Below are 27,921 nucleotides of genomic sequence, written 5' to 3' on the forward strand. Positions count from 1 at the left end.
TCAATGGTGGAGTGATTAAAATTGGGGATGCACAAGAGGCAAGAATTGGATCTGTGAGGGTTTGACCAAACTTTTGGTCACCTGTCTTAATATAAATGCAAGTTGTTGTTGGTTGTAGGGATGTAGACACCCAATGAGGTCAACTGCTAGCTAGTTGTGATAGCAGAGATGTCTACATGACTTCTGAACTGGCCAAGATCTGTTCTAGCTATTGATACCATGTGTGAGGTGCCATTGAGACACACTTGGCCCTCAAACCATTCGGTCTCATTCCATCACTACCTGTGTTATCACCACTGCCAAATGCACTAGTGAGTACATGGATTATCTCAGTTTATGCTGAGATTGATAAGTTAACTAAACTCCTGAGAGGATTGCCCTGAGGTTGTTGCAGGAGGAAACCACTCTGACAGCTCCTCCCCGCCCTGAAACCTCTATCACTGAAAAGGACAAGAGCACCAATATCAAGGGAACACCATCCTGACAGACTTGTATCATCTTGCTGCGTCAATGTCCTGGAATTCCCTACATAACAGCATGGACTGAGTTGGTTCAAGAAGGCGGCCCACCACAACCTTCTCGGCAACTAGGGATGGGCAATAAATGTCGGCCTTGCCAGTGACGCGCACATCTCAAGAACAAATTTAGAAAGATCTGCACCACAGAGACCAAACAGACTTTGATCAGTTATAGTTTATTGATCAGTGATTCATATTAGTTGTGCATTCAAATTGAACAGACAAATCAAAGTGCTGTTACTGTGGGACATTTAAATAGTGGTTTCTGTTCAAAACTTTAGTCACATCTGGACTTCATTTGTGTAATTGGCTGTGGCCATTCTGTCCTCTGTAGGGTTTCTCAAAGAACAGTTACTTTGTAGGGATTGTTTATCAGTAAACTAGCATATCTTCCCTGGCATTGCTCACGGTTAATCCATAATATGCTGTTTTATAAGGACAGGTGTGTTATATCATGTAATGTACCTATTATTCTGCTACTAAGGTGGACCTGTGTCTTTAAACCCAAAAAGTTTAATTATTATAAATCTCAGGTCACTCAGTTTAATTGTTTGTCCAGGGGTGGTTACTTTGTGCAATATGTATGTTTGTTTTATTGCAGGTCCTGAGTACTCAGGATTAATTAACTGGCTTTTTAAAGAATTTCTGTGGCTACAGTGCAATCATAGTGTTAGTTCTTAAAAAAAAAACACACCCTCCTCCATCTAGCATAGACAATAAACAAAACATCCACTACAGCCCTGGAGAAAACAACTTATTTTTAGAGTTAGGGAGTATTTATTATAAAGTTGTAATTTGGGAGTCCACAGCCTCCTCCCCCTCCCCACCTGAAGTAGCAGCAACAGTTAAAAATGCAAAGGCGTCCTCGTTTATCTCTGCTGCAGCTTACTGATGTGTGTTATACTAGCACCGTCAGGGTAGAGTGGAAGACTTGTTAACACCACGTATGGGTGCTACAACTGGACTTTGGCCCTGGGCTAGAGAGTGGCAAAATTTGCTGCTGGTCACTATCCAGTGACGGCTGTTGGAAAGTGGCCGTGAGGCGATAGTGGGTGATGACAGAATTTGGCTGTGATATCTCTAAGGTTGAATTCCACTCTCGTTTTCTCAGCTTACGTAAACAATGGTGATTTAGGCAAAGTACAGGAGGATCCAGTGTCGCAGAACCATACCCTCACATGAATACGCCTTCAGGAGGGCAAAAACTTGGTGTGCAGGGAAGAATAAGTGTCCTGTGGATGACTTTGGGAGCAGAGTTGTAAAAGTTCTTGAGCTGGACAGTGTGAGTAATGCTGAATTACCCTCAACTTAATGTCTATGGCTGTTAATAACACTGCTCCCCATACTCGTCGAACCTGCTGTCTTCAGTACCATCATCAGCACTCTCTTTTAAACACAAAGGATGGAATTAGAATTCCCTGTGCAGACACAAGCTGATCTGTGATTCTGCAGGATCCTCTATTACCAGGCCCAGTGTGAACCTGGACAGTGAGTGTTTTTAGCAGCTATTTGATTGTGCAGGCTATGCACAACAGAAGGAGACCCATCCCGCCCATCGTGCTGGCTCTGTGAAAGAGCTATCCAATTAGTCCCATTCCACAGCTCTTTTCTCCCATAGCCCTGCAATTTTTTTTCTTTAAGTATTTATCCAATTCCCTTTTGAAACTTACTATTGAATCCGGTTCCATCATCCTTTCAGGCAGCGCAGTCCAGATCATAAATCGCTGCATGAAAAAATTTCTCCTTATCACCCCCCAGGTTCTTTTTTGAAGCTGATTGTGCCCTCACCCAGTGTCCACGCTTGCAGTTTACAGCAGGGGACCCTGGATAGTGATCAGAATTAGGAACCCTCTCCTGCTCATTGCTGGGAACAATCATCTTTTAAATGAGGTCCTGACTAGACTAAACCTGCATTGTATGTGTATTTTAAAGTTCTAAAATTCTGGTTTAAATACATAAAATTACCACAGGTAGAAGAAAATGAGAGAATACACAATCGAAACACTACAAGGGTAACTCAGAGGGTAGTAGGTCTGTGGAATTTGCTGCCCCAGGAAGCTACATCATTAAATAAATTTTAAAACAGAAATAGACAGTTTCCTAGAAGTAAAGGAAATTAGGGGGCAGGAAATTGGATATGAAGCTGAGTTCGGATCGGTCAAGGCCCTGTGGGTGGTGGAGCGGGCCCAGTGGCTGAGTGGCCGGGTCCTGCTCCTACTTCTTGTGTTCTTTAGATTTGAGGTTAGGATCAGATCAGCCATGATCTTATTGAATGGCGGAGCAGGCTCGAGGGGCCGATTGGCCTACTCCTATTTCTTATGTTCTTAGCGGTCTCCATGCATTGTGTAATAACAGTATATAGATATTAACCCCTTAAGAACTGCAGTACTTTTCAGATGTCCATTTGCAACCAGCCAATTTTTAATTAAAGATTGTTTTGTTGGCTTTAGCTGACATTCAGGACCCCATCGATTTGGGGAGTGGGGATGAACTGTTGAATTCAGTGTTAAATAACACCAGCTGCATTCATTAGAGCAGAAATAGCAGGGGAGAAAATGACAGAAACGGCTACTTGGATTTAATGAGGAGTAACAGCAGTGGGGAATGAGATTGCCAAAACACCAGTGAAAATCCTGGAATCCCACACACCAAACACGCAATTTGATTTATTCCATAAAAGTGACTCATTACAGCTGATTAAAACTCTGAACAGCGTTGTGCCCAGTTAAAATATAGACTGGGGTTGGTGAAGGGTCAAAAAGCAGGGAAGTTAGATTGGGATATTAGGCGAGGAATCAACTCTAAAGCAAGAGCGTAGAAGCCCCTCTGCTGAACTGGGGCATAATCGCTTGGGAATTCAAGCTCTACTTCCCTGTAGTTTTGAAACAGGCCTAACACACAGATCTGCATTCTGCAGCAGTGAAGAGGAACCACTGCAAGTCCACCTGGGCTCAATGTATGGAGCCTGCAATACACTAACCTCTTAATCTGCAGCAGTTCTCAAGGTGGAGATACAGGTGAAGGGGAAAGAAAGAAGGACTTTCACAACCTCGACGTCCCAAAGCGCTTCACAGCCAATGAAGCACTTTGAGGTGCAGTCACTGTTGTAATGTAGGAAAAACAACAGCCAATTTGAGCACAGCACGGTCCCACAAACAGCAATGTAATAATGACCAGATCATCTGTTTTAGTGATGTTGGTTGAGAGATAAATATTGACCGGGACAGCAAGGAGAACTCCCCTGCTTTTCAAAGTAGTGCCATGAGATATTTTAAATTCCTGAGGGGGCAGACAGGGCCTTGGTTTATCTGAAAGATGTCACCTCTGACAGTGCAGCACTCCCTCAGTACTAGAGAGTCAGCCTAGATTATGTGCACAGATCTCAAGACTTGAACCCACAACCTTCTGACTCAGGAAATAAGAGTGCTACCACTGAGCCATGGCTGACACCAAAGTAACTGCGTGTTTTCCATAGTTAAAACCGACAGGTTACAAGTAGAAGTTACTAGTTACAGTAACACCTTCTGTTCTATTGGGGGTTGTATGTTCAACTTTAAATAGCAGGATAGGCTGGTAAAATATTAGAAAGTCTTAATGTTTATATCGACATTTTGTTGCTACTTTGTAGAAAGTTACAGCCTGTGTAGATGCATTCGAGCCTGTAGGTGATGGGGTAGGAAGTCTGTCAGCCAAGGTTTTTCCTCTCGAGCTGGTGACAGGGTGGAAAGTGGATATCATATTAGGTGTGACTGATGCTCCTGTGGTTAAATTGCCTACAACTATCCTGGGGGCCTGTTTGTCTGTCCATCATGGGCTGGGAATGAACCATAGGAGAGAAGGGGGCAAAAGAAAGGACTTATAAAAACATGACCAGTGAAATCTTCAAGCACCAGAGCAAACTTACATCATGATCTGGAATAAAACACTTGAGCCTGTCCTCAGCATGCCTATTTTTAATTTGAGACGTTAGTCACAGCGTGTCGTAGGGCCTACAAAGAGCAGCAACCATCTTGAAATGGAAGCACCTCAAAAGCTGACCAGTCACAGATCCAGTTTACAGGATTAGCCATGTGAGAGATCTGCATCATTCTGCATTAGTTCTGATAATTCACCCCTGCTTTATTTTTACTTTTCATGTTAAGCATTTAAAATTACTGTAACTTGCAGGTATATCAGATGAAGGATATTGAATTATCTCCTGTGGGAATTTTTTTCAAATAAAAGCTTTTCAGGAAGCTCACGGCAACTCATAGAAATCAACAGCGAGCTATTCAAGTTATGATTTAACATTTACACTAATGTGCATGAAATTCCTTCAACCGGTAGGTCATCTCACAAACATTTAAACTGCATTGGGTGCCTACTTTTAATGAACAGCAGTATTCAAGACAGGCTGAGGACACCACAGCTCACTTCCCCCCGCATCTCTTAGGTTCAGCCGCTGCTCCTCCAGTCACTAGGCCTCCATTCACAAGCTGGGATTTAACACTCTTGCCTTTTGCTGTCAGAAAGGGGACAAGCTCACTGCAGGGCCCAGGCCTAGGGTTTGATTTCACCGCAGGGTCCAGGCCCAGGCCTAGGGTTCAAGCTCACTGCAGGGCCCAGGCCCAGCAGTTTCCCCATCTCTGGGAGCGTCCAATCTCCACTGGACACCTGGCCAGGAAGGGACATTTAAAGTCAGGAGCTGACTGTGTGGGAGTCACAATTTCCATCTTACTGTGCTGCAATGTATTGGGAGTGGCCCTTAAGCTGCCCAGGATCGTGGTCCTGTCCCGGATTGTCCAGGTTAATCCAACCCTAGCTCAGCATGATCTTACTTTTCAGAACTCTGACGGGCTTCCTCTGTGTAGGGCCCCTGTGGCCGTGGATCCTGATTGGTGAAGACATGCTGACATTTTTCACACTACCAAGCCAATGTAAACTTCTCTTATAATCAGGAACTTTTTCTCCTGACGAGTGCCTAAAACTGTCACTAGTCAAAACCTCTCTGGCTGTAGCATCAGTTTGCACTGAAGCAACACGTAGGAACTTTCACAATGAGATAACTTGCTGATCAGATGAAAAAGTGAAATCTTTTTAAAAAAAAAAATAAACAGCCACGTAGACCAGAAAGATCCCAGATTGGATTTCTAGTCCATGCTGAGTTAGCTGATCAATAATTGGCCTCAGTATCTCGGACTGATTGCTGTCCAGTGACCCAGAGCTGGCAAGAGTAGGTTTGCAGGCATCTTATGAGGCCAGGATCGGCCTCTCAAGATATACAACCTGCTGACATACACTGTAGACTCACAGATAAAGTGCAGCCCTTTGGGTGAGGAATTGAGGGCAGTGGCTAATATCCGATAGATGACCAGGGACTGGTATCAGAGATCACTGGTGTGCTTCTTTTAAACCAATCAACTACAATTTAAAGATCAGCACTCCCAATTCGGTAGGTTTTTTTTAAACACAAATTTGAAGGTACTGTACAAAAGATGACTGGCCACACTGCACTCCCCTCAGTTACTGATGGAACAAAATGTCTGAGTGTGATACGGCGCAGTACAGTGTGTAACCAATCCCATCGACTTCCTCCTCCGATAGATCGGCCAACAGATTCACCTTGCTGTTAAAGTAGGCGGGTAGACTGCCCTGCTCCAAGTAATCGATCAACAGTGTCAGTATTTGCAGGAACCGCTCAGCCAGTACCTCCTTGGACCAGTCCTTTTCCACTTCACTCAGGTGCAGGATTACGTTGGTCAGCTGGCTGCCCGTCAGCTTCCTCAGTGAAGGCTGGTCCCTACAGACAGCTTTCAGCACCTTCAAGCAGCAGAATCTGAAACCCAGGTCGTTGCGGTCCAAGGATCGCAACCTGCTAGTCTCAGCAGCCCAGAAACTCTGCTGCCATGTATTTACAAAATTTCCCCTTATTTGAGGTTTGAAAATGAGTACGGTCTCCTCCATTTTAATCATGGGAAGGATATCGATACACAAGAGTTTCTCCCCATCGTGCTGAACCGCCAACTGCAGGATGTCGGAGGAAACCGCAGGCCGAATGATGCAGTCCAGTAAAGTACCAATCACCGGCCAATTCATGCTCTCCATCACCGTCTTATGGAACAACTCGACGATTAATTTTGATGACAGATATGTTCCCACAATAAATCGATCCCAATAACTGATACCCCGGGGGAAATACTCCATGTTATCTCTCCGGACCATCCTCAGCTCAGGAACATTCAATATGGTTTCCTCCCCTGCGACGAGCGTCCACAGTTTGTCCTCGAGCAGCAGTGGCATCATCAGGCAAACGTGGTCAGGGGCCACCATTTGGAGCTCGTTGTACAGACTCCCGCTGAGTTGCATGTCTCCCACGGGCATGTCTGGGTGTTTACTGCGAAGGAATTTCTGCAGCTCAGCGCAAATGTCCATTGCGCACTGCTTGGCTTGGCTTAGCTCTGCAGGGGGGATGGATCGGTGTGTGTAATAGGCTAAAAGCTTCTCCTGCAGAGTGACGCAGAGGTTAGCTTTATTGCTCTCAGGTACCGTGCTCTCCATTAAAATATATTGGCAATCCCCTAGAAAATAAAATCAAAGTATTCATAGAAGTTAACTGGAGAGCATTAAAAAAAGATTGAACTTGTTTGTGAATTTTATGCTCATCAAGATGAGGAATGTCGTTTCTTTGAAGCAGAACTTATACACCCAGGGGCAGCAAAAGCACGGGTTAGATACAGAGTAAAGCTCCCTCTACACTATCCCATCAAACACTCCCAGGGCAGGTACAGCACGGGTTAGTTACAGAGTAAAGCTCCCTCTACACTGTCCTAACAATGTGGATTAAACAGATCCTCGAAAAGCACTCCCTGTTGTAGAGGGAAATTTCTAGTTCCGTGGATCAAACCTGGTATCTTCCCGGTTTAAACATGGCTCAGTGTCTTTACACTCACAGCTTTTGTTGAACACAATCCAAATGTTTATTGCAATTGATTTGATTTCTAAAGAACATTTTCAATGCTTGCACAGTGAGGGGAGAGCTAATTGACAGTGCAGTCCCTGAGGTTGGGGACAGGATGTGACTGATCCACTGGCTGGACACACAATGCTGAGAATCACAATCTAAGGAGCACAGCTTTACCTGATTTATGGTTGGACTTTGCACTTGTCATTCTGTGCAGGGATTCGCTGATCTCTCTATTCAGCAATTTTGGGGATGCATCAATCCAGTGGGATTCTTTCTTTACTGGCTGCATGTCTGGCTTGTCCAGGGAGTTGTCTGGTGGATCACTGGCCTTGTCAAACATCTGCACAAATACAGAGGATCTCAACAGGTTTCTTTTGAAGTATTCCAGGTAAAAACTCAGCCATTAATAATTTAACAGACCTCAATCCGCACGGTCCGACAGGAGTCACTGCAGAGCAGCCAGGTTCCTGACTGAATTCCGCCCCACCCAACCCCCCAGGTCAAGGCCATAAAGGACAAATGGAGCAGCCACACTGACCTCCCCACAACAGTGTGGCTGAGACTGAACCCATGTCCTACTGCTGCCTGGTGATCCGCCGGCCATCCATCCCCTTCAAACATAAACTCACTACAGCTGCAGTCACATTGCTGCTGACGCACATTGAATTTCTGGAGTTTGTAAATTCTGTGCAGGCTGAACAGCCGCAATACAACACGAAACCCAATCAACAATCCCAGCAGCGCCAACTCACCCTTTTAACCGCTACTGTGGCAATGGCCAGTACAGCAGCTCCCCCGACACCCAGCACCAGCCGTGCATTTGCCAGGAGGAAATCGATGACATCTCCCAGTCCAATGTCCCTCCGCTTTCTGTTTCCTTGCACAATACCGGCCATCCTGAAACAGCACTCTGATAAAAGTAAACATGCAAAAAATTACAATACATTTTAAACCATAAACAATATTTTTCCTCAGTTCCCATCCCAATAGACGGATCAGGCACCAGGAGTCCTCACTTCATGAGTGAGCTGAGACAAAGAATGTTGATAGGCTACTTGACTGCGGGAGGCACCACACCGATGCCTGATCCTGTCCTAACCTGACGAGCAGACACATATTAATAAAGGCATTCAGAACCCAGTGTGAAGAGTGTGAACCCATTACTGTGAAGTGCAGTCACTGTTGGCTTGTGGGTGGGAGTTGTTCCAAAGGGGCTGCATTGATGTTCACACCCTGCGCCAGGAGTCAATGGATAGCAATCGGGAACAGAAACCCTGGCTGATTTTTTTTTAAGTTGAAGGGCACGGAGGCCAAATGTACAATTTGCTGCCCAGCCCCTGTTTTCAAAGAGGATAGATATTCAGTTACTGGAGGGGGTACTGAGAAGGGTATTCAGTTAGTGGAGGGGCACAGAGAAGGGTATTCAGTTATTTAAGGGGGTACAGAAGGATATTCGGTTTTTGGGGTACAGAGAAGGAATGCACGGTTGATCCCACAATCTAAGAGAATGACGTATGGGGAAAGATTGACGACCCTGGGCCTTTTCTCTCTTTAAATTAACAACTGAGCTAGCATCAACTGGTGTTTGATCTACAACATTCTTTTGCAATACTATAAATGAGAATAATCAATATAAGCTAGAATAATCAATGCTATAAATTAATAATAAAATTCAGAACACGTTTAAATTTTGCTTTTTTATGTGTATAACGTACGTTTTGCAATTATTTGTTTGAACTTGGGATGATTGACAGGCGAGACCGGGAACAACAGCTGTCAATTATTCAGCGACCTTCAGCCGACCGCCGGGCCTATCAGGTTAAATGATTACAAACAGATAGCTTCAACGCTAATATACCCAAGCTCTTGGTGTTTTACCTCAGTGGTGTTGGCCGTCCTTTATCATTCTCCTTCTTTGCCCGTTCTTGGAGGAAAAACTATCTCCACAGCAACCCTCGGCCGCACATTCCGCCCACAAACTGTGACTGACAGCTAGGCTGGCCAGTCACCGAGGTCTTTGCCCTTACGCACGTTATCCTTACGTAAAGCCTACCAATGGAGGGGCGAGGCAGTGTCATTACAGCCGGAGGCGAGAGGAGGGTCGCAACCTAACCTGATGACAATGCCGTTAACTTGATTGACGACAATTTGAACCAATAATAATTCGTAATATCAGTAAGTGCCCGCCCAAATTACATATACCCACCAATGAAGAGTGGGAGGAAGGGCGGGACGGGCTATGGTAGGTTGAGGCAGCTGTTGATTCGCATATCGTCCTGCGGCTAACTGTCACCACTAACATGGCTGCCACTGGAGTCTTGCCCTTCATTAGAGGTGTGGACTTAAGTGGAAATGATTTCAAAGTAAGTTAGTTACATCATTGTAAGTAAAAATGATCGGAGTAGAAATGAACTATAACCAGATCAGTAGTTGAATCTCGGGGTTTTATAGTTCACTTACTCTAGTCAATGAGTGAGGCGAGCAGCCTGGGCCCTGGGCTGTTTATGGGAGAGATTGTGCAGTTCAGTAATTTGGAATTTATATTCATCTGAAGCATTTATATATATTCCCTGTATTTTTGTACAGTAACTGTTGTAATTTATGTTATTTATTCCAGATTTAATGTTAAATCAATGTTTTATGAATTCTCTTTCCTCGCAAGCTTATTAAACTATCTTATTCAATTGATTATTATCAAGATAGTAATACTTGCAATCACAAAAGTTCGCATCTTTATATTTCTTCAGAGTTATTAGCCATAGTTTAATTCTTGACAGCTGTTAATTTTTTACACCTTTTTAAAAATTTGCTTGTGAGATAATGGTAATGAATAGAGGAAGTTCTAGTCGTACGAAGTTGTTTCTCCCTCAATGAACATCACTAAAAAGCAGATGATCTGGCCATTTAGCTCATGGCTATTTGTGGGACCTTGCTATATTCAAATTGGCTGCTGTGCTTCCTACATTACAACAGTGACTTGAATATCCTGTTGATTTATCATATTTTTGTGTAAAGAGGGAGTAACTATGAGCTCATTGGGTAGTGGTATTGTGGGTGTACTGAGTTTGTGGAGGTTGGGAGAGACCAGTTAACATGCACACTTTTGCGATGACGTGATGGTGAAAGAATTTAAGATTAAATTTGTACTGATACTGATGCTCTCACAATGTTAGGTTTTTAACCCTAAGACTGAGATGGTTTGGTTTGTTTGCTGCTCATATTCTGTGATGTGGAAAAACACACTAGTATTATAAAAGTAAAATTATTCAGATTGTAATGTTTAATCTTAAACATCCAAATTAAATGCTGAAAACACAATTCTGAACACCTTGCCTGTACATGTCTGTCACTTTTTTTCTGCAATCTATTCTGTTCCATCTTCATTATTTTTAACTTTTTAATGTTACTCACTCTTGCTAATGCTCTACTCTATACTTTCTAACCTTTTTCTTTTGATATTTTCTTCAGTATAAAAGTTTCACTTTAATTACTTTGCCTTCTGGCTCTCCCTACTTTAGACGTAGAAGCAAGTTCTTTTGGGAGGGGGGGGGGCAATTTTTAAGCAATCAAGGCCCAGATTTTGACAGTTGATGCTTTTTGCATAAAAATGTGTTCAATCCCTAAAGACTTACTTGCGGACCCCAGAGCCCACCAACGGCTAGATAGGTAAGCTCATTTGTAGCACTTAGAAGGTTAAAGACAATGTACAAAATCACAATTGTTTGTAACAAAACAGTGCTGACAATGAAACTCCGATTTTCTGTAATGTAGTGTGTTACTATTGCCTAGTGAATGTGTTTCATCAACATGCAAATATAATAGTGCAGCATTTATCTTCTGGGGATGCTCTTCAATAATTGTAAAAACTAGGATAGTAAAATAATATTTTCAGTGATCCAATATTTAACCATTGTTTCCTTCATTATAACTCTTCCTTGTTCAATCCTGGGCACCACACTTTAGGAGGAAGGATGTCAAGGCCTCAGAGAGGGTGCAGAAGAAATTCACGAGAATGGTATCGTGGATGAGGGATTTCAGTTATGTGGAGAGACTGGAGATGCTGGGGTTGTTCTCCTTAGAACAGAGAAGGCTAAAGGGAGATTTGATAAAGGTGTTCAAAATCATGAACGGTTTTGATAGAGTAAATAAGGAGAAACTGTTTCCAGCGGCAGAAGGGTCAGAAGACACAGATTTAAGGTGATCGGCAAAAGAACCAGAGGCGACATGAGGAAAAAATTTTTTTTACACAGTGCGTTTTAATGCTCTAGAATGCATTACCTGAAAGGGTGGTGGAAGTAGAGTCAATGGTAACTTTCAAGAGAGAATTGGATAAATATTTGAAGGGAAAAAAATTACAGGGCCATGGGGAAAGGGACTAATTGGATAACTCTTTCAAACAGGCACGATGGCTATGATGTTATGAACTACTTCTTTGGTAATTTTTTAAAAAAAGTTTATTTTAAAACACATAGCATAGTTCTTTTGGACACGGTCTTTGAGATTTTTGACAGTAATAAGAACTAAGTGTAGTCTTATCGTTTAGCTTAGAATCATAGAAAATTTACGGCACAGAAGGAGGCCATTCGGCCCATCATATCCGCACCGGCCGACAATGAGCCACCCAGTCTAATCCCACTTTCCAGCACTTGGTCCGCAGCCATGTAGGTCACAGCACTTCAGGTACACATTCAAGTACTTTTTAAATGAGTTGAGGGTTTCTGCCTCTACCACCCTTTCAGGCAGTGAATTCCAGACCCCCACCACCCTCTAGGTGAAAAATGTTTTCCTGAGCTCCCCTCTAATTCTTCTACCAATCACTTTAAATCTATCCCCCTGGTTATTGACTTCTCTGCTAAGGGAAATAGGTCGTTCCTATGCATGCCATCTAGGCCCTTCATAATTTTGTATACCTCAACTAAATCATCCCTCAGTCTCCTCTGTTCCAAAGAGAACAACCCCAGCCTATCCAATCTTTCCTCATAGCTAAAATTCTCCAGTCTTGGTAACACCCTTGTAAATTTCCGCTGTATCCCCTCTAGTAATTTTTTACCCAGAGGGTGGTGGGGGTCTGGAATTCACTGCCTGAAAGGCAGTACCTGGATGTGCACCTGAAGTGCTGTGACTTACAAGGCTGCGGACCAAGTGCTGGAAAGTGAGATTAGGCTGGGTGGCTCATTGTCTCCAGTACATCCTTCCTGTAATGTGGTGACCAGAACTGTACACAGTACTCAAGCTGTGGCCTAACCAGTGTTTTATACAGTTCCAGGATAACCTCCCTGCTCTTATATTCTGTGCCATGGCTAATAAAGGAAAAGATTCCATATGCCTCCTTGAGCACCTTATCTACCTGTCCTGCTACCTTCAGGGATCTGTGGACATGCACTCCAAGGTCCCTCACTTCCTCTACACCTTTCAGTATCCTCCCATTTATTGTGTACTCCCTTGCCTTATTTGCCCTTCCCAAATGCATTACCTCACACTTCTCCGGATTGAATTCCATTTGCCACTTTTCTGCACACCTGACTGGTCCATTGATATCTTACTGTAATCTACAGCTTTCCTCCACTCTATCAACCGCATGGGCAATTTTTGTACCATCTGCAAACTTCTTGATCATGCCCCCTACATTTAAGTCTAAATCATTAATATATATCACAAAAAGCAAAGGACCTAGTACTGAGCCCTGCGGAACCCCACTGGAAACAGCCTTCCGGCCACAAAAACACCCATCGACCATTACCCTTTGTTTCCTGCCACTGTCTCAATTTTGGATCCAACATGCCAGTCTCCCTTGGATTCCATGGGCTTGTACTTTTTTAATTGGTCTGCTATGTGGCACCTTGTCAAAATTCTTGCTAAAATCCATGTAGACTACATCAAATGCACTACCCTCATCGACCCTCCTTGTTACCACCTCAAAAAATTCAATCAAATTAGTCAGACGTGACCTTCCCTTAACAAATCCATGCTGACTGTCCTTGATTGCTTCATGCCTTTCTAAGTGAAGGTTTATCCTGTCCCTCAGAATTGATTTCAATAATTTGCCCACCACCGAGATTAGACTGACTGGCCTGTAATTACTTGGTCTATCCCTCTCTCCCTTTTTAAACAACCGCACAACGTTAGCAGTCCTCCAATCCTCCGGCACCACGCATGTATCCAGTGAGGATTGGAAAATGATGGTCAGAGCCTCAGCTATTTCCTCCCTTGCTTCTTTTAACAGCCTGGGATACATTTCATCCGGCCCTAGTGATTTCGCTACTTTCAAAGATGGTAATCCCCTTAATACTTCCTCTCTCACTAAGTTTGTCCCATCCAATATTTCACACTCCTCCTCCTTAACTACAATGTCTGCATCATCCCTCTCTTTTGTGAAGACAGACGGAAAGTATTCATTACGAACCATATCGACATCTTCCGCCCCCACACGTAGGTTACCTTTAATAGGCCCTTAGTTATCCTCTTGCTCTTAAAGTATTTATGTCTTTGGGTTTTCCTTGATTTTACTTGCCAATATTTTTTCATGCCCTCTCTTTGCTTTCCTAATTTCCTTTTAAATTTCATCCCTGCACTTTTCATACTCCTCTAGGCTTTCTGTAGTACTGCATTCTTGGTGTCTGACGTAAGCTTTCCTTTTCTGCCTTATCTTACCCTGTATGCTCCTTGACATCTAGGGGGCTCTAGATTTGGCAGCCCTACTCTTTTTCTTTGTGGTAACATGTTTACTCTGTGCCTCTTGAATCTTCCCCTTGAATGCCTCCCACTACTCAGACACTGATTTACCTTCAAGTAGCTGTTTCCAGTCCACTTTTGCTAAATCACTTCTTAGCTTCGTAAAATTGGCCTTTCCCCAATTGAGAACATTAACTCCTGTTCTATCTTTGTCCTTTTCCATAACTGTGCTAAAACTAACTGAATTATGATCACTACCACCAAAATGCTCTCCCAATGATACTGCTTCCACCTGCCCAGCCTCAATTCCTAAAACTAAATCCAGAACTGCCCCTTCTCTTGTTGGGCTTGCTATGTACTGCTTAAAAAAGTTCTCCTGAATGCAATTTAAGAATTTTGCACCCTCTATACCCTTAACACTGTTTGTGTCCCAGTTAATATTAGGGTAGTTGAAATCCCCTGCTATTACTGCCCAGCTGTTTTTGCACTTCTCAGAAGTTTGCCTACATATTTACTCTTCTATCTCCCTCTGACTGTATGGGGGTCTATAGTACACTCCCAGTAGTGTGACTGCCCCTTTTTTGTTCCTTAGCTCAACCCATATGGCATCAGTTGATGATCCTTCTAACATATCATCCCTCCTGTAATTGTTTCTTTAACCAAAATTGCCACCCCCCTTCCATTTTTATCCCCTTCTCTATCTCGTCTGTAAACCCTGTAACCAGGAACGTTCAGCTGCCATTCCTGCCCTTCTTTAAGCCATGTTTCTGCAATAGCTAAGATATCATACTGCCACGTGTCTATCTGTGCCCTCAGCTCATCTGCCTTATTCACTATACTCCTTGCATTGAGGTATATACCTTTAAGCACTGCCAAACTCCCTTGCTGTTTATTTTCTAACCTTTGTTTTCTCTGCCTTCCTAAGTCACTTACTAATTTTCTGCCTTCTGTCTCCAGTTCTGATACTGTCCCATCTGAATCTACATTCAGGTTCCCATCCCCCCTGCCAAGCTAGTTTAAATCCTCCCCAACAGTGCTAGCAAACCTCCCCATGAGGATATTAGTCCCGGCCTTGTTGAGGTGCAACCCGTCCAGCTTGCGCAGGTCCCACCTCCCCAGAACTGGTCCCAATGCCCCAGGAATCTAAAGCTCTCCCTCCTGCACCATCTCTCCAGCCATGCATTCATCTGCTCTATCCTCCAATTTCTATACTCACTAGCGCGTAGCACTGGGAGTAATCCAGAGATTAGTACCTTTCGAGGTCCTGCTTCTTACTCTCTTTCCTAACTCCTTAAAATCTTCCTGCTTAATTGTGTAACACGAGTTGAACCAATAGATGCTGTTTATTAAAGTGACAGCGTAGCTATTTTGAGAGTGAAGCCTGTTGATGTCTTACAAAGATCTGTTACAGTGCTGTACATTTTAACTGCTAATTTGCACCACGTTTTTCCCTTTCAAAGGGTGGGTATTTTCCTGAACATGTTAAATGCATGACCAGTTTGAGATGGCTGAAGCTGAACCGGACAGGATTGTGCTACTTACCAGAGGAACTAGCTTCTCTTCAGAAACTGGTAAAGCATCAAGTTGGATATGTTTTCTGTTTGATTTGTAATTTGAATACAATTTGTACCAGCATTCTTTACTGATGTTATTTTATTCCTTGGTCGCAGTTCCAAGCAATGGTTTCTTTTGAAGGCCACGGTCAATGTTGCTTTTGCATGGATAGGTGCAATGTGGGGTGCACTTGTGATTTCCCCACACAGTGAGCTCCTGATTTCAATCAAGTCACATTAGGTAGTTCCCAAGTGGAGACCAGGCAGGCAAAATGAACTATCTATCAGGTAATTCAATTTTCATAGGGCCCTTTCAAATACTGTAAGGAAGCTGGGATAACCTTGTATCCTAATGCCATTCCCTTGACACCTGTTTTTGGAAAAGGAGAGGGAATTGCAGTGAATTCCAGCTCAGTCAACATCTCACAGCTGGTTAGGCAGTGCATGTAGGACCAGAGGCACATGGAGCAGTATATCTGCTTGGGATTACAGGTGAAAGGGAGGTGGTTGCAATTGAGTACCAATCTGTGTAATGCAGAGAATAGTGTTCCATGTTAAACTGGGTAGCAGGGAGGGAAAGAAAGACTTTGTCATACTGCAATTGGCTTCAGTGGACGAGGGAGGAAATCAGCCAGGGTTTCTGCTCCTGATCGCCATCGACGGACCACTGTGCTGGAAACTGTTCATGTCTGGGGGTAGGATCAAGCTCAGTGCGATGCTTCTCATGGTCTCGTAGCCTGCTGACTCTCAGTGTCTAGGTTTATACATGAAGGATGACCACCTGGATGGGGTGGAGAAAGCTGCTAACACCCATGGAAGTCAACCTCAGCCAGAGTCACCTCCATCAGGAGGTGCTGGTGCCTTTGAGGAAATTGTTCCATTCGTTAGACCCTTGATCTGTGCAGCAAATTAGCTTTAATTAGTCATCATGGTAGAAAATCATTGTTAGAACATAAGAAATAAGAGCAGGAGTAGGCCATATGGCTCCTCGAGCCTGCTCCGCCATTCAATACGATTATGGCTGACCTTCGACATAACTCCACTTTCCTGCTCGATTTTCCCCATATCCCTTGATTCCCTTAGTGTCCAAAAATCTATCGCTCTCAGTCTTGTATATACTCAACGACTGAGCATCCACAGCACTCTGGGGTAGAGAATTCCAAAGATTCACAGCCCCCTTTGTGAAGAAATTTCTCCTCATCTCAATCCTTAGTCTCTGACCCTTTATCCTGAGACTATGTCCCCTAGTTCTAGACTCTCCAGCCAAGGGAAACATCCTCTCAGCATCTACCCTGTCAAGCCCTCTTAGAATCTTCTATGTTTCAATGAGATTGCCCCTCATTCTTCTAAACTCCAGAGAGTATAGGCCCATTCTACTCAACCTCTCCTCATAGGACAACCCTCTCATCCCTGGGAATCAATCAAGTGAACCTTCGTTGCACCGCCTCTAAGGCAAGTATATCCTTCCTTAGGTAAGGAGACCAAATCTGTACACAGTACTCCAGGTGTGGTCTCACCAAAGCCCTATACAATTGCAGCAAGACTTCCTTACTCTTGTACTCCAACCCCCTTGCAATGAAAGCCAACATACCATTTGCCTTCCTAATTGCTTGCTGCACCTGCATGTTAACTTTGTGCTTTGTTTTATTTGTTCATGGAATGTGGGCGTCGTTGGTGAGGCCAGCATTTATTGCCCATCCCTAATTGGCCTTGAGGAGGTGGTGGTGAGCCACAGCCTTGAACCGCGGCAGTCCGTGTGGTGAAGGTTCTCCCATAGTGCTGTTAGGAAGGGAGTTCCAGGATTTTGACCCAGCGACAATGAAGGAACGGCGATATATTTCCAATTCAGGGTGGTGTGTGACTTGGAGGGGAACGTGCAGGTGGTGTTGTTCCCATGTGCCTGCTGCTCTTGTCCTTCTAGGTGGTAGAGATCGTGGGTTTGGGAGGTGCTGTCAAAGAAGTCTTGGCGAGTTGCTGCAGTGCATCCTGTGGATGGTACACACTGCAGTCACAGTGCGCCGGTGGTGAAGGGAGTGAATGTTTAGTGTGGTGGATGGGGTGCCAATCAAGCGGGCTGCTTTGTCCTGGATGGTGTCAAGCTTCTTATGTTGTTGGAGCTGCACTCATCCAGGCAAGTGGAGAGTATTCCATCACACTCCTGACTTGTGCCTTGTATATGGTGGAAAGGCTTTGGGGAGTCAGGAGGTGAGTCACTCGCTGCAGAATACCCAGCCTCTGACCTCTTATAGCCACAGTATTTATATGGTTGGTCCAGTTAAGTTTCTGGTCAATAGTGACCCCCAGGATGCTGATGGTGGGGGATTTGGCATTGGTAATGCCATTGAATGTCAAGGGGAGGTGGTTAGACTCTCTCTTGTTGGAGATGGTCATTGCTTGGCACTTGTCTGGCACGAATGTTACTTGCCACTTATGAGCCCAAGCCTGGATGTTGTCCAGGTCTTGCTGCATGCGGGCTCGGACTGCTTCATTATCTGAGGGGTTGCGAATGGAACTGAACACTGTGCAATCATCAGCGAACATTCCCATTTCTGACCTCATGATGGAGGGAAGGTCATTAATGAAGCAGCTGAAGATGGTTGGGCCTAGGACACTGCCCTGAGGAACTCCTGCAGCAATGTCCTTGGGCTGAGATGATTGGCCTCCAACAACCACTACCATCTTCCTTTGTGCTAGGTGTGACTCCAGCCACTGGAGAATTTTCCCCCTGATTCCCATTGACTTCAATTTTACTAGGGCTCCTTGATGCCACACTCGGTCAAATGCTGCCTTGATGTCAAGGGTAGTCACACTCACCTCACCTGTGGAATTCAGCTCTTTTGTCCATGTTTGGACCAAGGCTGTAATGAGGTCTGGAACCGAGTGGCCCTGGCGGAACCCAAACTGAGCATTGGTGAGCAGGTTATTGGTGAGTAAGTGCCGCTTGATAGCACTGTCGACGACACCTTCCATCACTTTGCTGATGATTGAGAGTAGGCTGATGGGGCGGTAATTGTCCGGATTGGATTTGTCCTGCTTTTTGTGGACACCAACATTTAATAGTTTCTTATCATTTAAAAAATATTCTGTTTTTCTCTCTTTTTCCTACCAAAGTGAATAACCTCACATTTCCCCACATTGTACTCTATCGGCCACCTTCGTGCCCACTCACTTAATCTGTCTATATCCCCTTACAGACTTTGTGTCCGTCTCACAGCTTACTTTCCCAACTACCTTTGTATCGTCAGCAAACTTGGATACATTACACTCGGTCCCTTCATCTAAGTTATTAATATAGATTGGAAATAGCTGAGGTCTAAGCACCAATCTCTGTGGCACCCCACTTGTTACAACCTCTGAACCTGAAAATTACCCGTTTATTCCTACTCTCTGTTTTCTGTCCATTAACCAGTCCTCTATCACCCTAATCTCATGAGTCCTAATCTTATGTAACAACCTCTTGTGTGGCACCTTATCGAATGCCTTTTGAAAATCCAAATATCCCACACCCACTGGTTCCCCCTTATCTACCCTACAAGTTACACCCTCAAAAAAAACTCTTAATAGACTTGTCAAACACAATTTCCCTTTCATAAAACTGTGTTGACTCTGCCTAATCATATTAAGATTTCGAAGTGTCCCGTTACTCCATCCTTAATAATAGATTCTAGCATTTTCCCTACTACTGATGTCAGGCTAACTGGCCTGTAGTTCCCTGTTTTCTCTCTTCCCTCCTTCCTTAAATACCGGGGTTACATTTGCTACCTTCTAATCCACAGGGACCGTTCTAAAATCTAGGGAATTTTGGAAGATCAAAACCAATGCATCCACTACCTCTGCAGCCACCTCTTTTAAAACCTTAGGATGTAGGCCATCAGGTCCAGGGGAATTGTCGGCTTTTAGACCCATTAATTTTTCCAATACTTTTTCTTTACTAATCTTAATTACTTCAAGTTCCTCCCTCTCATTAGACCAAATAGTTCCTTATTATTTCCAGTATGTTTTTTGTGTCTTCTACAATGAAGACAGATATAAAATATTTCCTTATTCCCCATTATAGTTTCTCCCGCCTCTGCCTCTAAGGAACCCACCTACATTCGCTAATCTCTTCCTTTTTATATACTTGTAGAAGCTCTTACAATCTGTTTTTATATTTCTTGCTAGTTTATTCTCGTATTCAATTTTCTCCCTCTATCAATTTTTCAGTTATTCTTTGATGATTTCTAAAACCCTCCCAATCCTCAGGCTTACTACTCTTTTTGGCAACATTGTAAGCCTCTTCTTTTAACCTAATACTATCCTTAGCCTTTAGTTAGCCACGTTTGGATCACTTCCTGTGGAGTTTTTACTCCTCAAGGGTATGTATATTCGTTGGGAATTATGAATTATTTCTTTAAATGCTTATCAACTGCTTTAAATTGCTTATCAACTGCCATATCTTTTAATCTAATTTCCCAATCTACCTTAGCCAACTTGCCCCTCATATCTACATAATTGGCCTTGTTTAAATTTAAGACCCTAGTTTTGGACTTAACTAACATCACTCTCAAACTCAATATGAAATTCTATCATATTATGATCCCCAGAGGACCTTTTATTATAAGATTACTAATTAATCCTATCTCATTACAGAATACTAGATCTAAAGTAGCTAGTTCCCTAGTTGGTTCTTCGACATATCGTTCTGGAAACTGTGTCGGGTGCATTCCATGAACTCATCCTCCAAACTACTTTTGCCAATTTGGTTTGTCCAGTCTGAATGAAGATTGAAGTCTCCCATGATTATTGCATTACCCTTGTTACATGCTCCTCTAATTTCCTGATTTATACTCTGCCCAACACTATAACTAATGTTCTTCGGGGGCCTATAAACTACTCCCACCAGTGTTTTCTGCCCCTTGTTATTTCTTAGCTCCACCCATACTGATTCAACATCCTGATTTTCTGAGCTAAGATCCTTTCTCACTACTGCCTTTATCCCATCCTTTATTATCAGGGCTACCCCCCACTCTCTTCCATTTTGCCTATCTTTTAGAAAAGTCAAGTTAGATACTTGGGCTTAGAGTTTGTGATCCTGTTTAAGATAAATTATAGAGCAGGAATCAGATCCTTATGAGGGAAAGAGTCTGTTTTCAAAACCAGTCCATCATCTGTGTCACTATTAATTTATAAATTGTACGTAACATTAATTAAAGGAAAACATATAAAATGATTTATTCTGCTCTAACTCTAATGCTTTTGGTTTTGTTGCAGGAGCATTTGTCAGTAAGTCACAACAGCCTGACGACACTTCATGGAGAGCTCTCTAGCCTGCCTTGTCTGCGGGTGAGTAATTAATAGAGCAGAGAATTCCAGAAAGGACTATGGGAATTGTTATTGCAACATTTCTACTGCTAATGAGCTGTAAAATAATTTTTAAAAATAAAATCAAACTTTTTGAGAGGATTGTGCCTTAATGTCTGGTGTCTCCTTCACACTTCCCGCCCCTAACCTAATTTCCAAGACTCTTTGATGCCTATTCTTCAATGGACTCAATATCACATTTTTACTTAGTATCTGATCCTGGGGATCACCAGATTGTCATGCCCCATCTTCTGAATTCACAGAATTAAGGTTTCATGGCTATTAATATATGATTGGTATTATGTAGGAGGCATACATGTTATACAGTGTGTGAAAGAAACTGATGTGGAATTCAAATTGCTTTGAAAGTAGACTCTTAATTCTGTGAAATATCCGAAACTCCAGGCTTGCAGTATGTTGGCGTGTTTGTTGTACTGTTTTTCATGTCTAATTTAAAATGTTTTCCCTACATGATCTGGAAATAGAAATTGTGTGTAATATACTCTGTGCTCTCTATAGGCCATTGTTGCTCGTGCTAATAACCTGAAGAATTCTGGTGTTCCTGATGACATTTTCCAGTTGGATGATCTTTCTGTGCTGGTATGTTGACTGAAAGGGTTTGTTACAGACTGCTCATTGTATGTACTGTGGGGGAAATCTGTCATAGATAAAATAACCATCTGATTTGTGCAGTGAGGTTCATTAGCAAAAAAATTAAAACCTAGAGTAGCAGTCAGGAGTGCCTTTGAATTCTAAGCTCAGTTTTTATTTGCTGAATAATTGATACATAACCAACTTAGAGAAAACGTTAGAACATTGTTGGTGCACCAATTCTTTCTTAATGTCTTTAGCATGCTTTGCAAATGTGATAGAATATTATTAATAAATGTGTCAGAAACATCTAGTCCTGCCTAATTTTTTCTTATCAGATTCATGGTGGGTTTGATTTTGTGGGAGGTGAGAGTCAAGTGGCCTTCCTTCTGTTTGAACCAAGACAATGAACATTGACAGGCTATTCCACTGTGGGAGAGAGGGTGAACAGGCATCACAGCCAAGTTTGACCATCTCCTCACCTGATGTTTCTACACATGTACTTTCCAGCACCTCACCACCACTGCTTTGACCTTAATCAGTTAATTCATCACAGTCGAAGGAGCTTGGACCCTTCCTGGTCTGAGACTCAATACCAACCATGTGGTGCATTTACCCAGCTGGGCTTTATATTTAGTATATTAACTGCAGTATAATTTGAATGCCATATTTTTCAATTGCTTTTCTCTGATTGGAGTATCAACCTTCTGTTGCACACTCAGGCATTTGTCTGACCCAGCTGGTTGTATTAAATAAATTTATGTGAAAGTTGCCGTAAGAGCCCCCATGAATATGCATCGATTGTAGTGGTGAGGAGAAAAGTGTTTTATTTATGCACTTGGCTGGTACTAGCTCAGGTAGCATCTAGACTAGAGCTGGATTATGCAACTAGGTGTGAAGGGAAGCTCCTGATGGTTGCCCTCTGGGGAGAGTGAGGAAATCACTAATGCCTGTATAAAAGTAACTGCTCTAGAGCAGTTCATTGTATATGAAGTGTTTTGGGATGTTGCTGGGAAATGTGACAAGGTGCTATATATATCTAAATGTTTTCCCCCTCCAATTGGACCTGCTAGGAGGGTATACCCATTAATGTTACATAGATAATACTTAAAAGTATTTCTCCCCATCCTAGGAATCCCTCACCTTTTGAGGATCTGGTCTCCTTTTCCTCTTGGTTCTTGCACATTTTCCCTGTTTGGGAAATTGGGTAATCTGCTTCTGGGTCTCTAGCAGATTGCAATTTAGAACTGGAAAACTAGAGGTCAGGGTTAACTCCAGTTACTTCATTATTCTTTTGTTCCTTTCTCTCTGGGCACCTGTCCTCTGCTTATCATGTCCCCAGGGTAGGAGGTGAGAGATTGGAAGCTCTGCAATTGGTAGAATTCAAACCTACTGTGCCACTTCCATAACACTAAATATTGGATCCAAGGAGTGAAGCTAGAGAAACGATTGACGCTATGATTATTCTGCATCTACAGTACACTTTAATTATCTAATAAAGTATTTGTTAAATGGGAATGTTAGTGATGTAGTGACAGGACAGTTCGTCGTTCTCTTTCCTTCCCCCCCCCCCCCCCCCCCCCCCTGCAATTCTCTTCCCTTTAGCTTGCTGTAATTGTTTGGGACATGTGGTCTGTGTATATAAACACTGGAAAAATATATGTTCATTGCAAAAACACAAGCCAATCAAATCTCCAAAGTTGTCAGTTTTTGAGAAGGGATTAAAGAAAGATCAAACTGCTGTTTTAAGAATATATTTGTTACTTTGTTTAATTAAATTGATATACATTTTGTGTTTCAGGACCTCAGTTATAATCAGCTGACTGAGATCCCTCGGGAGCTGGAAAATGCTAAAAACATGCTGGTGCTTAATTTGAGCCATAACAGGTAGGCAGGGTCTCATGATACACATTTGTAGTGGGCATCTTTTTTTAACTCTGTTTGCATTTTTACTAGTGCGGGTTTTGTGTCTTAGTTATGGAACAATTAATAACGATATGGAACGATTATAAAAGCAGAGAACAGCAGGGCAATCAGAATCTGAAAAAGTAAATTAAATTTAAGTCAAAATTTTGTGAGAACTGAAACTGTCAGGCTGGACAAATGCCTGCTTCATATCCAGCAATGTATCCTTGTTGGTGTTGTAATAAGGGGTTACTATGTCTTCAGATCTGCAGCAGAGATTTTAACAGATGACAGGTGGGAGAGAACAATAGTTTGGCCTGTATTCTCCCATTCCCTGAAGGTGAGTGACACTCACTACTGCTCCGCTTTCAGTCAGCAGGAAGGGGGTGTGAGTGTGTGTGATTTTTTTTTTCCTTCCTCTTCTCAAAGATTGGGCACTCCCTGTATGAAGAACTGAAGATACGAACCTGTATCATGGATTTCTAGGACAGAGTGGGTCAATATACCAATTGAATCATCAATTAACATACAGATTGTTAGCTGGCTATGATTAGATTTTTTTTTTTGTGTGTGTGTGTGTTTGAACAAGACTCTCTCTCTCTCTCTCCTCTTTGTCCCACACGATTCCCAGCAGATGAGATGCTCACTCCCTGGATTTTGCTAGTGATGTTCTGACGCTGGCTGCTTGCAGTTATTGGCCTGAGTATGATTCTCCCTTCAATTCTGCCCCTACATCCAGCAGGGAAAGGTCCTGGCCCCTCTTGAGGCTGCCCCACACAGATACAATATAGGGGGTATGAGGGCATGAACCATGGTAACGTGCTACCCCTGGAACATTCCACTTCACTGCAATGCTTGTTCTTCCTTTCCTTGTACTTGGTTATTATATATGTTGTTCCTGCTTCTAACGCTTTGTTTTCTTTGCAGTATAGACAACATCCCAAACCAACTGTTTATAAATCTGACCGATCTGCTGTACCTGGACCTGAGCGATAATAAACTGGAGAGTCTGCCTCCTCAGATGAGGCGCCTGGTTCACCTCCAGACACTGATTCTGAATAACAACCCACTCATGCATGCCCAGCTGCGGTAAGGGGTAACCAGCAGGAAATCTCTGTGCAATTAAGCAGCAAGAATGTTAAAAAAAAAATCAAGAGTAACAAAGTATGATGAATGAGTCAGATGGACTAATAGGTAGCATATTAGAGGCGAAAATCCTGGAATCATTTCAGAAACCATTAGATTGTGTGATAAGGGTGTAGGGTCTTTTTGGTTGGTTGAGCTAAGATAGGCTGAATGGTCTTTCTCATTTGTATCTTGTGATCTCATTGCATGTTAATGAATGACAATCGGGCGGTGCACTGGGCGACTTAGACCAGGAAGGTCCCAGGTTCGATTTTCCCCTGCGCTGCCCCCTGAGGAGCCATTATGGAATAGTGATTGTAGTTTAAAACTGTGACCACTTGCTGTACTGCTTCAATGTAGTTATGAACAGCTGGATATGGTACACTTTGATTTTGTGTGGTAACCTATGGAGCCAGGAGACCTTGTTTGAATTCTGACACCCTGTCTAATACACTGTACTAATCTCTTGCAGGCAGCTTCCTGCAATGACTGCTCTACAGACGTTGCATCTTCGGAATACACAACGCACACAAAGCAACCTGCCTACGAGCTTGGAGGGCCTGTCCAGTTTGCTGGGTAAATTGAGTCCTTTCTGTTAAATTGTTGTTTCTGCATGTTTCAGTAAACTTTTTTTTCTTTTATTCGTTCACGGGATGTGGGCGTCGCTGGCAAGGCCAGCATTTATTGCCCATCCCTAATTGCCCTCGAGAAGGTGGTGGTGAGCCGCCTTCTTGAACCGCTGCAGTCCGTGTGGTGACGGTTCTCCCACAGTGCTGTTAGGAAGGGAGTTCCAGGATTTTGACCCAGCGACAATGAAGGAATGGCGATATATTTCCAAGTCGGGATGGTGTGTGACTTGGAGGGGAACGTGCAGGTGGTGTTGTTCCCATGTGCCTGCTGCTCTTGTCCTTCTAGGTGGTAGAGGTCGCGGGTTTGGGAGGTGCTGTCAAAGAAGCCTTGGCGAGTTGCTGCAGTGCATCCTGTGGATGGTACACACTGCAGCCACAGTGCGCTGGTGGTGAAGGGAGTGAATGTTTAGTGTGGTGGATGGGGTGCCAATCAAGCGGGCTGCTTTATCTTGGATGGTGTCGAGCTTCTTGAGTGTTGTTGGAGCTGCACTCATCCAAGCAAGTGGAGAGTATTCCATCACACTCCTGACTTGTGCCTTGTAGATGGTGGAAAGGCTTTGGGGAGTCAGGAGGTGAGACACTCGCCGCAGAATACCCAGCCTCTGACCTGCTCTCGTAGCCACAGTATTTATATGGCTGGTCCAGTTAAGTTTCTGGTCAATGGTGACCCCCAGGATGTTGATGGTGGGGGATTCGGTGATGGTAATGCCGTTGAATGTCAAGGGGAGGTGGTTAGACTCTCTCTTGTTGGAGATGGTCATTGCCTGGCACTTATCTGGCGCGAATGTTACTTGCCACTTATGAGCCCAAGCCTGGATGTTGTCCAGGTCTTGCTGCATGCGGGCTCGGACTGCTTCATTATTTGAGGGGTTGCGAATGGAACTGAACACTGTGCAGTCATCAGCGAATATCCCCATTTCTGACCTTATGATGGAGGGAGGGTCAATGATGAAGCAGCTGAAGATGGTTGGGCCTAGGACACTGCCCTGAGGAACTCCTGCAGCAATGTCTTGGGGCTGAGATGATTGGCCTCCAACAACCACTACCATCTTCCTTTGTGCGAGGTATGACTCCAGCCACTGGAGAGTTTTCCCCCTGATTCCCATTGACTTCAATTTTATTAGGGCTCCTTGGTGCCACACTCGGTCAAATGCTGCCTTGATGTCAAGGGCAGTCACTCTCACCTCACCTCTGGAATTCAGCTCTTTTGTCCATGTTTGGACCAAGGCTGTAATGAGGACTGGAGCCAAGTGGTCCTGGTGGAACCCAAACTGAGCATCGGTGAGCAGGTTATTGGTGAGTAAGTGCCGCTTGATAGCACTGTCGACGACACCTTCCATCACTTTGCTGATGATTGAGAGTAGACTGATGGGGTGGTAATTGGCCGGATTGGATTTGTCCTGCTTTTTGTGGACAGGACATACCTGGGCAATTTTCCACATTGTCGGGTAGATGCCAGTGTTGTAGCTGTACTGGAACAGCTTGGCTAGAGGCGCAGCTAGTTCTGGAGCACAAGTCTTCAGCACTACAGCTGGGATGTTGTCGGGGCCCATAGCCTTTGCTGTATCCAGTGCACTCAGCCGTTTCTTGATATCACGTGGAGTGAATCGAATTGGCCGAAGACTGGCTTCTGTGATGGTGGGGGTATCGGGAGGAGGCCGAGATGGATCATCCACTCGGCACTTCTGGCTGAAGATGGTTGCAAACGCTTCAGCCTTGTCTTTTGCACTCACGTGCTGGACTCCGCCATCATTGAGGATGGGGATGTTTGCAGAGCCTCCTCCTCCCGTTGGTTGTTTAATTGTCCACCACCATTCACGACTGGATGTGGCAGGACTGCAGAGCTTTGATCTGATCCATTGGTTGTGGAATCGCTTAGCTCTGTCTATTGCATGTTGCTTCCGCTGTTTAGCATGCATGTAGTCCTGAGTTGTAGCTTCACCAGGTTGTCACCTCATTTTTAGGTATGCCTGGTGCTGCTCCTGGCATGCTCTTCTACACTCCTCATTGAACCAGGGTTGATCCCCTGGCTTGTTGGTAATGGTAGAGTGAGGAATATGCCGGGCCATGAGGTTACAGATTGTGGTGGAATACAATTCTGCTGCTGATGATGGCCCACAGCGCCTCATGGATGCCCAGTTTTGAGCTGCTAGATCTGTTCTGAATCTATCCCATTTAGCACGGTGGTAGTGCCACACAACACGTTGGATGGTGTCCTCCGTGCGAAGACGGACTTCATCTCCACGAGGACTGTGCGGTGGTCACTCCTACCAATACTGTCATGGACAGATGCATTTGCGACAGGTAGATTGGTGAGGACGAGGTCAAGTAAGTTTTTCCCTCGTGTTGGTTCGCTCACCACCTGCCGCAGGCCCAGTCCAGCAGCTATGCCCTTCAGGACTCGGCCAGCTCGGTCAGTAGTGGTGCTACCGAGCCACTCTTGGTGATGGACATTGAAGTCCCCCACCCATAGTACATTTTGTGCCCTTGCTACCCTCAGTGCTTCCTCCAAGTGGTGCTCAACATGGAGGAGGACTGATTCATCAGCTGAGGGAGGACGGTAGGTGGTAATCAGCAGGAGGTTTCCTTGCCCATGTTTGACCTGATGCCATGAGATTTCATGGGGTCCAGAGTCAATGTTGAGG

At 43.9% G+C, this 27,921-nt stretch overlaps 2 protein-coding genes across 2 annotated transcripts in view; one reads left to right on the forward strand and one right to left on the reverse strand.

The window, feature by feature from the left end:
- Window positions 1-675: 675 nt before the first annotated feature.
- On the reverse strand, window positions 676-9,436 carry LOC137340566 (mitochondrial dynamics protein MIEF1-like). The gene is made up of 4 exons (XM_068003088.1): window positions 9,340-9,436; window positions 8,214-8,371; window positions 7,636-7,801; window positions 676-7,075 (listed from the first exon to the last, which is right to left on the reverse strand). The coding sequence occupies exons 2-4, from the start codon at window positions 8,355-8,357 to the stop codon at window positions 6,021-6,023; spliced, it is 1,365 nt and encodes a 454-aa protein (XP_067859189.1). The 5' UTR covers window positions 8,358-8,371; window positions 9,340-9,436; the 3' UTR covers window positions 676-6,020.
- Window positions 9,437-9,721: 285 nt separating this feature from the next.
- The window catches only part of flii (FLII actin remodeling protein), a 68,473-nt gene continuing 50,273 nt past the window's right edge, over window positions 9,722-27,921 (forward strand). Inside the window, exons 1-7 of the mRNA XM_068003089.1 lie at window positions 9,722-9,824; window positions 15,594-15,704; window positions 20,937-21,008; window positions 21,546-21,626; window positions 23,419-23,504; window positions 24,450-24,611; window positions 25,120-25,223. Coding sequence (XP_067859190.1) covers window positions 9,762-9,824; window positions 15,594-15,704; window positions 20,937-21,008; window positions 21,546-21,626; window positions 23,419-23,504; window positions 24,450-24,611; window positions 25,120-25,223 — 679 coding nt within the window. The 5' untranslated portion in view covers window positions 9,722-9,761. The remainder of the gene's footprint in view (window positions 9,825-15,593; window positions 15,705-20,936; window positions 21,009-21,545; window positions 21,627-23,418; window positions 23,505-24,449; window positions 24,612-25,119; window positions 25,224-27,921) is intronic.

This window comes from Heptranchias perlo, chromosome 22, assembly GCF_035084215.1.
Source record: "Heptranchias perlo isolate sHepPer1 chromosome 22, sHepPer1.hap1, whole genome shotgun sequence".
NCBI lineage: Eukaryota > Metazoa > Chordata > Chondrichthyes > Hexanchiformes > Hexanchidae > Heptranchias > Heptranchias perlo.

What these genes read in the sequence shown, in the direction of transcription:
- LOC137340566 (XM_068003088.1), bottom strand. Translation starts at nt 8,357, where the DNA reads ATGGCCGGTATTGTGCAAGGAAACAGAAAGCGGAGGGACATTGGACTG. An exon ending in CCACAGTAGCGGTTAAAAGG is followed by an intron (nt 7,802 to 8,213) that starts GTGAGTTGGCGC and finishes GTATTTGTGCAG; the next exon opens with ATGTTTGACAAGGCCAGTGA. An exon ending in AAAGTCCAACCATAAATCAG is followed by an intron (nt 7,076 to 7,635) that starts GTAAAGCTGTGC and finishes TTTATTTTCTAG; the next exon opens with GGGATTGCCAATATATTTTA.